Source organism: Xyrauchen texanus, chromosome 3, assembly GCF_025860055.1.
Source record: "Xyrauchen texanus isolate HMW12.3.18 chromosome 3, RBS_HiC_50CHRs, whole genome shotgun sequence".
NCBI classification, from domain to species: domain Eukaryota; kingdom Metazoa; phylum Chordata; class Actinopteri; order Cypriniformes; family Catostomidae; genus Xyrauchen; species Xyrauchen texanus.
This window is the reverse complement of record NC_068278.1, coordinates 3,869,675-3,880,890: the sequence shown is the minus strand read 5'-3', so window position 1 is coordinate 3,880,890 and position 11,216 is coordinate 3,869,675. Positions and strand designations below refer to the sequence as shown.

The 11,216-nt window shown below is 39.4% G+C and overlaps 1 protein-coding gene across 2 annotated transcripts; it reads left to right on the top strand.

Moving 5' to 3' along the window:
• The first annotated feature begins 1,625 nt into the window (after positions 1 to 1,625).
• Positions 1,626 to 9,779, top strand: LOC127622227 (T-box transcription factor TBX3-like). Of its 2 annotated transcripts, none has more exons than XM_052096265.1 (7): positions 1,626 to 2,553; positions 3,910 to 4,177; positions 4,532 to 4,678; positions 5,900 to 5,976; positions 6,192 to 6,349; positions 6,710 to 7,332; positions 8,172 to 9,779. In XM_052096265.1, the coding sequence occupies exons 1-7, from the start codon at positions 2,141 to 2,143 to the stop codon at positions 8,589 to 8,591; spliced, it is 2,106 nt and encodes a 701-aa protein (XP_051952225.1). In that variant the 5' UTR covers positions 1,626 to 2,140; the 3' UTR covers positions 8,592 to 9,779. The 2 variants fall into 2 exon arrangements, with proteins under 2 accessions (XP_051952225.1, XP_051952217.1); XM_052096257.1 differs by having other exon boundaries at positions 4,517 to 4,678.
• Positions 9,780 to 11,216: the final 1,437 nt, after the last annotated feature.

The window sequence follows — 11,216 nt, the reverse complement described above, 5'->3', positions numbered from 1 at the left end:
TTTAAATGTGTTGATATGACCCTCTCATAGCCTATTCTTACAGGTCACAGAAAACTGATCTTGCATCTGTGTAAAACACGCTAGAATAGTAGGCCTATTTCAGAATGTTATTCTAAATCCTTTACATATTTATGTAGATTTATGAAGAGGAGCATCAGGCTGCTATTTTAATTAAATGAACAATACACAGTATGGGACAGTGTCACTAGGACAGTGACAATCTTTAATTGATTATTTTTACCATTTGTTTATTCTCGTCCCCTAGAGCATGGACACCTGGAACTGCTGATAGTGTATTGTAGTAATTAATTGTATCGCATTATTGTTGGTTAGGTTCAATTGAAAATTAAGGTTTGTACATAAATTGGGTTTGTCAAATGACCGCAGTATTTGAGTAAAGGATGAGGGGTGATAAATGTCACAGATAGCTTCTCTAGTCTGCTGACCAGATTTAGGGCCGATAATTGAGTCACTGTGTAAGTAAAATGGCAGTCCAGGACCCTCTGTTGTTTACGTGTGAATGAATCTTGTGTTGTGTGTCAGGCGCCAGTGGAACTGCAGATGAGTGTGTTACATTCACTAATCACCACAACAACACATGAGATCTGTCTGGAGGATTTCGAAATAGAAAATTGAGCAAGCGTGAAAACAACAATTTGTTCAATTAATTATCAGTTTGTCTACTGCAAAGATACATTTATTTATTTTTTTTAAATATGACCAGTTTAATCGAGTGTATTGAATAATATTTTTAAAAAAATGCACATTTCAGTCAATGCTGAGAAGCACTCATTGTAGAAAAAACACAGAACGGGGAAGTGTTCCTATAGAGAGAGAGAGAGAGATAGAGAGAGAGAGAGAGAGGTCTCAAGGAAGAAGGTTTATAACCACAAAGTCAGAGACTGTAAAAACTGCTTTGGACTTTATAATAAAATGTATTGTAAATGTATTTGAATACAATCTCTCTGACGCCAGCCTGAACAAGCTAGCTTTTTTTAATGATCGAATATGAATTGCATTTGTAATTAACGCATTATTATGACTTGACAGTTCATTTCTAACCTCTATGAAAGTGAAAGCTGCAGAGTTGTAGCCAGCAATTCGAACACAACTCTATTATTGACGTCGTACACTGTAATAACGATTGCTTGAAAAGATGTGCTGCTTTAACTAATAACGAATAATGTTTCAAATCATTTCTGGTTGCCTTCCTCAGGTACCATATAGGCTACGGCAGGGGTGATATGTGATCAGTGTATGAACAGAGTGCAACAGTGACGCTGTGCGCACGAGACTCGGCGCGTCTCCTTCTCTGGGTCCCACAGACCGACAGATGCGTGTCCTGATGATGTTGACATCTTCACACAACATAGAGTGAGGCAGTGCTGTTTCGCGACAGCAAAAGAGTTCTCAAACACCTCTTTATAAGTCTCAAGTCTTTCCCCTCCACCCGACCTGTTAAAACCACGCCTACAGAGCAACACAATTGGCCCGAAAGCGTCAAAGAGCCAATCAACAGAGAGCTGCAGCTCGAAACATGCAACACATCCACACGTCTGAAGCCGATGGAGTTCAGAAGCACTGGGAATATCTCTGTGCTGGACCCCGTTCTTCAGCTGAAGTGTGTGTGTGTGTATGTATGTGTGTGTGTGCGTGTGTGAAAGCACGAGAGAGAAAGTGTGCGTGTGAGCGCGTGAAGGTGTATACCTCCAACAAGTAAAGACAGAGGAATTATTCTGAGCCACCGAAATATTTCAAGAGGACTCGGGACGATCGCAGTTTGACAGGAATGTCTGTTTTAAAGAAAAGCAAAAGAACCCGACGCACCACACGCTGACAAACTGTGACTCGGTCGCGTTTCATTTCATTCGTTGTTGTTGTTTTTTATTTTCAGTTTCATTGCGCACTGACAAAACATCAACAGCACATCAGCACCGGCGAATATTAATGGATAGCCGGTTCTCACTTTCTCTTTTACATTCTTTCCAGCTAGAGAAAAATTAAGAGACTTACACACCGAGGCGTCGGATGTTTTTCAACTTCCGAGGGGAAAGCTGGATTTTGTGAAGGACTTGTCCAGTGCAAATATTTATCCGACTGTAATATCCTGAGGAACACCGCATCTGCTGTCTGGACTTGAATGAACTTCCCGATGAGAGATCCAGTTATTCAAGGATCCAGTATGGCATATCACCCGTTTTTACCTCACCGGGGTCCGGAATTTGCCATGAGTGCAATGCTGGGTCACCAGCCGCCCTTTTTCCCGGCCCTGGCACTGCCACCTAACGGCTCCCTGTCACTGCCCGGGGCGCTGGGCAAGCCAATAATGGAGCAGCTGATGGGCGCCGCGGAAACCGGCCTTCACTTCTCTTCACTGGGACACCAAGCCGCCGCTGCCGCCGCCGCCGCCGCCGCCGCGCATCTCCGGCCTCTGAAGACACTTGAGCCAGAGGAGGAGGTGGAAGACGACCCGAAAGTTCACCTCGAAGCCAAGGAACTCTGGGATCTTTTTCACAAGCGTGGCACAGAAATGGTTATCACGAAATCTGGAAGGTAAACCGAAATTATTCAATAATGGAGCTATAAGACAAGCAAGCTGTAAATTCAACGAAGTCAAACGTAAAATTACATTATTTGGTTATCAAAAATGTAGACATCACAGCTGACTAATTAATTGATTTATTGATTTGAGTGACTCACATGTTTCTTTAGAGGAGCTCATGCGGCAATTATCAGACAAGAGGAAGATATCCGTGGATTGCGTTTATGGCATATTTTATCTCGGTTTGGGCGCTGGGCATGTTGATGTCATTTTTACAACATATATGTGACCGAACTTTAGTTAAAATCCATCGTTGGTAACACACTAATCATTTTATGCGACTGAAATGTGAATTTATTGTACACGATTCAACACGAATGTATTCTGTCCCATAAAGGCTGTAAAACAAACATGAAGTAATATACAACTAACATCCGTCCTAATTATTATAAACACACATTCGGTGGTGTCAAATTAAGGGCTCATGCTTTTATAAAGCCTTGTATTATCCACAATGTTATGTGGATAGCGTTGGATAATGTTACGTTTTTTCGTTTCTAAATAATTTCTATAATAAAAAAATATTTTATTTTATTGTTTTGCTGCATCACTATTTGGGCCTATTTGACAGGAATTGAAGGAATGTTCCGGGAGTGAAGCTCGTCAGCATTTGTGTCATAATGTTTAATTACCACATAAATTACTTTTCTTTCAAAATAAGCACAAATGTGTGTTCCACTGAGACGCTTCCAATGGAAGTCAATGGGGTTTAATCTGTACACATTAAAATACTGTTTCAAAAGTATAGACACAAGACATGAACAATATGTGTGTTAACATGATTTTACTGTCATTAAATCACTTATTAACCACATCTGTGGAAATTATAGACAATTTTACAACATCGTTGCCAGGACGAGGTAAGTATAGGCCTACTCTTAAATGACTATTTCAACTTTACAGCATAAATAATACATGAGTTTTAACAGAAGAATGAATGTAAATACTTTCATAAATGTCATATTTCTGCCTTTAAACCCTGAAAAACTGGACCCCATTCATTTCCATTGTAAGTGTCTCACTGGAACAGATTTTCGTCTCTTTTTTTTTTGCAACATTATGTCACAAATGATGTCGATTGAGCTTAACTTATTGAACCAGAAATATTCCTTTAAGGCAAATGACTGGGCCTAGCACTGTATCCACATCCCACCATACTTTTTTAGATGTGTGTAATGAAAGTTGCACTGGACAGGAAAGAAGTCAGCAATGCTCTTCTTAAACAACTCTCACAGAATGTAACGCCACGTATTTCTCGTTGCACTTGTGATATGAAGCCTAAAAGACAACTCTGCTCATTTCTGCAGGCGAATGTTCCCTCCGTTTAAAGTGAGATGCACGGGCTTGGACAAGAAGGCCAAATATATTCTGTTGATGGATATTGTTGCGGCTGATGACTGTAGGTATAAATTTCACAACTCTCGCTGGATGGTGGCAGGAAAGGCTGACCCCGAAATGCCAAAACGGATGTACATTCACCCCGACAGTCCGGCCACTGGCGAGCAATGGATGTCCAAAGTCGTCAACTTCCACAAACTTAAACTGACAAATAACATCTCCGACAAACATGGATTTGTAAGTGTCATTTATGTCCATCTATCTGTCTGTCTGTCTGTCTGTCTGTCTGTCAGTATTATTATTAGCGGTGGTGGTGTTCAAGTCATTGGCCAACATGATTGTTTCTGAACTGAAAATGGAGTTAAAGATTGAATATACATTTCTTTTGAATTATGTGCACATGAAACAAAGCATTTATACAGTCCGAGCAAGGAGAAATGTAAAGTTACAGGCCTCAGCTTGTTACATAGAGTATAGAGAAAATGTGTGGCAAAAATACTGTACGAATCGTTTTTCACTTTGATGAAATGTTACTTAATAGTAAAGTTTTTTTTTGTTTTTATTTTGTAATTTCAGTCTTGTGTATTGCAGACGATTCTAAATTCTATGCACAAATACCAGCCGAGATTTCACATTGTGAGAGCCAACGACATTCTGAAACTGCCCTACAGCACGTTCAGAACATACGTGTTCCCTGAGACAGACTTCATTGCTGTCACTGCCTACCAGAACGACAAGGTTGGTCATAACGAGCTTTGTGTGGTAAAGCCGACTGTTTCTTCACATATTATGCCGTTCAACACTTTGTACAAACTACATAAACCGTGGCACTACAGGAGGAGTAATATGTAGTGCTCTTATGAGAAATACTCCTGTATTTATTATCCATTGAATTTTCATAATAAATGTATTCTTAGATGGATCTTCAAGAAAACCCTCACACATGCACATGCACATAAATACATATTCTTTCACTTTCTTTCTTCCATACACATATACATACACATACACATACACACACACTTTCTCCCTTGCATTTAATCAAATGCAATAACAATTCTACATGTTCTCAACATTTTGTTGACGGAATCGTGTTAATGTGTAAATGTGTATGTTTTTTATGAAAGAATGACAATGAGGAGGAAGGATTGTGTGAGTGTTTGTGTGTGTGTGCATGTTTATGTGGTTTACAAGGACAATTATTTTAGGTTACAAACTGGTAATTACAAGGGTTTTATTGTATAAATGTGGTTTATGATGACATTTCTAGTGTCCCCAGAATTTAAATAGCTTATAAAACATATTAAACTATGTTGTATTGAAAACGTAAAAATGCAGAAAGTTTTTTGTGAGGGTTAGGTATTGGGGTTGTGTGAGGTTTAGGGGATAGACTCTATAGATCATACAGTATCAAAATCATTATGTCATTATATGGAAAGCCTCATAATGATAGGTAGACCAACGTGTGTGTGTGTGTGTGTGTGTGTGTGTGTGTGTGTGTGTGTGTGTGTGTGTGTGTGTGTGTGTGTGTGTGTGTGTGTGAGAGAGAGAGAGACTGAATTGTTTTTGAGAGGTTGTGAGTGTAAATAATTTCACCATCTTTACGTGTTGAGGAAATTGTTACCCTTTCCCTAATACCACCTAAGTTGGCCTTAATGTAAATGAACTGAAAAGGAGATTCCAGCAGAAACTCATAACAGGGGTAATATATTCCAATACAAAAGCAGACATATATGTCAGCCTATGCTATAACACTAGTAAGAATCATATTGAGTCATGCAGTCACACCTGTAATGCATTTAAAATGTTTCACTATGTTGTTAATAATTGTTGCTTGCAAAACAAAAAAACAAACAAAAAAAAATCAACAGGTTAAACTTTGCAAATTAAAGACGTATTGGGTTTATTCAAACTGTCTTGATTCATGACTTGTTTTTTTTACATGTCATTACATTTCAGATAACACAACTGAAAATAGATCACAATCCTTTTGCAAAAGGATTCCGCGATACTGGAAATGGGAGACGTGAAAAGAGGTACATACTAAACCAACTGTTCCTTATTCAGAACACTGTTGCCTGTTATAATCTGAGGGAAATTGCGGACTCATATATTTCTTAAATGTCCATTAATACATTTTATTTGAAAATAATAATAGTAATAATAATAAATAAATAAAGATATAATGCCATCAAGTCTGCTTACCAGCCACTGTGTTAATGGTCTGTCTTCGAACACTGCTGTCCTGCAGGAAACAACTGGCCCTGCAGTCCATGCGTTCATACGAGGAGCAGCAGAAGAAAGAGACCGGCACGTCAGACGATTCCTCAGGCGAACAAGCGTCGTTCAAAAGTTTACGCCAGGCCTCATCTCCCGCGGTTTCAACTGTTTGGCAGAATAACTTAAAAGGTGAGAGATATGTTATAAAGATTGTGTATTTTCTTTCAGACCCCCAAAAAACCATGTTGTACTTTAGTACAAGCTGATATAAGACAATGAAGTCGATCCTGAATCTCCAGATTAATTACTTGTAGTGTGTCAACAATATTATATATTCAAATGTTTTATTCGCAACCTGCATTTATCATGTATGTTAGATTATTTGTAAGTTTTTATATATATATATAATTTACCACATAGCCTATGGTGTCTTGCTGTCAGTATTTATAACACGTGTAATGGCAAATTCGAACACCCTAGCCTATTTGATAAAACAGTTTTAGACCTTTTTCTTTTTACAATATTACTGTTGCATTTTATTTCTCACAGATTTGTGTGACAGTGATGAAGACAGTGACGAAGAAGACAAAGATGGAAACTTGAATGAGGGGCCAGACTCGAGCAAAATTTCCACCACGACCGAGGACTCAAAGGAGCCCGATGCAAGTTTGAGCAAAAGTCTGTTTGTGGAAAGTGACTCTGCCGGTCGGAGAACTGAGAAAATCCGGGCAGACTCGCGGGAGAGTCCCGTCACGCTCATCTCTAGCACCACCCGCTCGGGTGAAGAGCTCAAGAGTCCAGGCCGGGGTCAGGCCAAAATAGACGACTGCCGGACAGTGAGCAAAGACAATTACATGCCACTGACTGTCCAGACAGATGGCGCTGCGCACTTGAATCAAACACACTTGCACAATTTCGGATTTCCGCCGGGTTTGGCCGGGCAACAGTTTTTCAATCACTTGGGTGGTGCCCATCCTTTCCTTTTACACCCCAGCCAGTTCAATATGGGAGGCGCTTTCTCAAACATGGCCGCAGGGATGGGCCCCTTACTGGCAGCGGTTTCCTCCGCAGGGGTCAGTTCAATGGACACGGTCAGCATGGCATCAGCCTCTCAAAGCCTGGCGGGGGCACCGCTGCCTTTCCATTTGCAGCAACATGTCCTCGCGTCGCAGGTAACCCTATTAATGATCCTCAGCAGTGAAAGCCCTGTCAGTGATGCTGTGGTTTGACCTGAACTTGTTCTAGTTTTTAACTTCTGAAAAAATGAGGTGTGGCATATCTTGCACTTTTAATAGTCTTTGTTGCACATTCCATAAATTATCAGCAAATATACAACACCTGATGCTCGAAACTGAGCAAAAGGATATGTGTCCACAGTAACACGTCATCAATTAATGTATGTATAAACATTATGACGCTTATATCGCTTGATCGCTCAGTGTAGGTGTCATTTAAAAATATGGCGAAACACAATGATTCAATATGCAGGCTACACATGAATAATACGCATATAAGTGATTATACAATGAAAGATTAATGTACAAGGAAACGAAAGACAGGATTAAATAAAGAAGGAATAATCTGGCGGAAAACACGATTTTCTTGTCAATATAATCGAGTTGTTGAGTGTGTTTGTAAATATATATTTAAGTAGTCCTTTTAGAATAAATAGTCCTGCCACTGTTGATGAAAACATGACATTTATAGACGCATATTCCTTTTTGGTCGCCACTGACGTATGCGTTAATGTGCTGATTGGCTCCTCTGCACTTCTATAATCCGTTTACATGAGACACAATACGTCAAGATAGAGGATGACGTGCATGATGAACACAAAACTTTCAGTTATTTATTATGTTAAATGTGAATGAATATATGTTAATTAAAACAAATGATTCCATGTGCACTGAAATATTTTAACATCTATCTATCTATCTCTCTCTCTCTCTCTCTCTCTCTCTCTCTCTCTCTCTCTCTCTCTCTCTCTCTCTCTCTCTATCTATCTATCTAGGGCTTGGCCATGTCTCCATTCGGAGGTCTCTTCCCGTATCCTTATACGTATATGGCCGCTGCGGCAGCTGCTTCATCGGCCGCCTCGTCATCAGTCCATCGTCATCCTTTTCTTAACGCGGTGCGGCCTCGGTTAAGGTACAGCCCTTACTCATTACCGAGCGTCCCGGACAGCACCTTACTTACGACGGCTATCCCACACATGGCGAGCAGTGCCATCGATCTGAAGGGAGACAGAATGACCACGAGTCCCGTCTCAGCTGCTTTGGAGTCGGAGGTCACCAGCCGCTCGACTGGATCAGTAGCACTGTCACCAAAAACCTGCTCTCAGAAAGAATCCAGCACCGAGTTACAGAGCATCCAGCGCCTGGTCAGAGGACTCGAGTCCAAACCGGACAGGTCACACAGCGTGTCTCCATAGGCTGTGTGTGAGTGACGGTGACCAGGACGGGAATGATGAAGACATTGACACAGATTGCGTACGACGATTTATAACCAGTTTACAACATGGACCTACATCGAAGAAAAAGTTTAGACTTAAAATGCACTTTGGTATTACAAAATATGACATATGAATCTCTTAAGTTAATTCTAAACACTAACTTTGAATATTTTCCATCTATTTGAATGCCACAGAAGTATTGAACAGTCTGTCATAGACTGTCATGGGGTGTCAGAGACTGAATGAAGCTGCTGCTCTCCTTTATGTTATACGTCCAGATGAACGTGATTTCATTTAATATGCACTCTGAACAGGTTCTTGGTTGATCTGAAATCTCTTTATCGTATAAAGACTGCTGTGTTCATAATATATTAAGGATTTAAAAAAAAGGAGCTGTATTGCATGTGAAAGATCAGAGCCAATCATGACAGCTGGTTTGCTGTTCTAGCCTGTTTGGAACGCAAAATCATCCAGAAAGAAATCGAAACAACATTTTTAAGAATATTTCACAATGTGATTTTTCGCAGTTAAGTAAATGATTTTTACCTCAAATGCAGAAGTCAGTCAAGGCAAACATTTCGATTTAGTTTTAATCTCCGTCCAAAGCTGCCAATGACTCCACAGACTATTGTTAAACATTTGATTGTCAAGCTTATCTACGCGGTACTAAAATTGCTTATTAAATCAAATTTTGAGATTAATTTGGAAAAGGGATCATATGGGTCAAAAAATGGATCATATGGTTAAAATGAATACAAATGTAAATATTTATATATATAACATATTTATGTAATTATTTCATATGAATATTGCTTGTAAATATAACGGAGTTTCATTGTTTGTTTGTTTGTTTGTTTGTTTGAGGAAGCTGTCCTTAATTTATTATTGATATATATGTGCGTGTGTAAAATATTTTGTGAGCTATTTCCCTTGTTCATTACATTATTATTAATGTCCTCCTGACTCTGAACAGACACTAGATTCTCTAGCAGACAAAAATCATGTGCCATCGTTTCATGAACTGTTGTGTGTTTAAGTGCTTTGGTTCAATAAATTAAAGGTGATAACACATTGCACCAATGTAATGACACTTTTTTTTCACGGCAACTAAAAATGCTTTTGTCAAAGTGTGTGTTTAAATTCCCTTTTTGTGACCTGAGCCAAAACTGCCAAAAATATTGTGCAGAAAATCGTAATGAAAATAAAGATTTTCCAGTTGTGTTTCTGTAAGTTTGTACAGTTTACGATCTGATGACAAAGCTCTGTTAAAACATCAATGCAATCAACAAGCCGCTCTCGAATCATGAAAGGTTGAGATGATTAACATTGTGATACCATGAGAAAACAGTTTCTAGAAATTGAATTTAAGCATTTCACAACATTTGTTGGAAACGTTTTGAACTAGGCCTACACACATTTTTGGGGCAGTAGCCAAACGAGCATAGCCTATATTATAAATATTGTTTTAATGCTAATAAGGTTAACATTTAACTTATCGAAATACATCTTTTCTCCCAAGAATAAAACCTTTCAATAAATGCAGAAACATCTGGTCAAGGATGAGACATGATTTTTCAATATCATTTAAAATCAGGAAAAGTGAAAGTGGGCTATTAGCACAGCTCGACCTTTCATAGCTGGAATTCTTTCTTGGCCATTAAACTGCGCGAGGCTTTATGAGGCCCGATGTGAACCTGAAAGAATGTAAAAAACTTGATTGCCCACTCTGTTGCGCCTACAGTCCGACTTTATCGAGAGTATATCTTTATTTGTATGAAGTACGGTTAATAAGTAACGGTATCGGCGCTGAAGAACAGTGGTAAACACCACGCAAACTCTCACAATTGCTCCTTCGATTGCTCACCTGGCGCCTTCGTTATCAGCCTCGAGTTTATGACTCGGCGGCGACGGAGCGTCTGAGTGCTGCTGTTGACACAGTCAGATCTGTCGCCACCATGCGGTCACAGGGCAAAGTACATGTCAAAGAGCAAAGGGGCATTATTAGTCGTGCATACTAAATTTATTCTTACAAATTCACCGCAAACGATATTGACAATGTACTGAGCGACATTAATGTTTGAAATGTACCATTTAACGTCAGTGTTATACATGATCGCTTCTTACTCTAATATATCGCTGGAACTTGTGAATTGGCCACGTTCATCAAGGTTTGGATTGTAATATCACAGCACACCCCATTCACTGTGTTAAGTGTCCGCCGTTGAAATCATATCCCAGCAGCATTTCTCACAATGTAGATATAAGCTACAGGTTGAATAAAAGTATCAGGAACATACTAACATGCGGATCCATCTTCCTGTTCGACATTGAGCAACGTTATTAGAGCGCCATCCAGTGGAGTTCTGAACCTCGTCAAAGCATGAGAGCTGCAATCACTTTCATTCTCAGATGAGCTTAAAATCGACCCTTTCTAATGAAACACTTTAGACATGGGTTGTGCTCTCCTGACAACAGTTTAATAGTGAATAATTCCTTATCAAATCATTCTGCAAGAGTCTCCATAGTAAAACTGGACTTTTCTGTCCTTTTCTTCATTAACTGACCCCTACCAAAAATGCTGCTGCCTTTCTAAAAAGCATATTT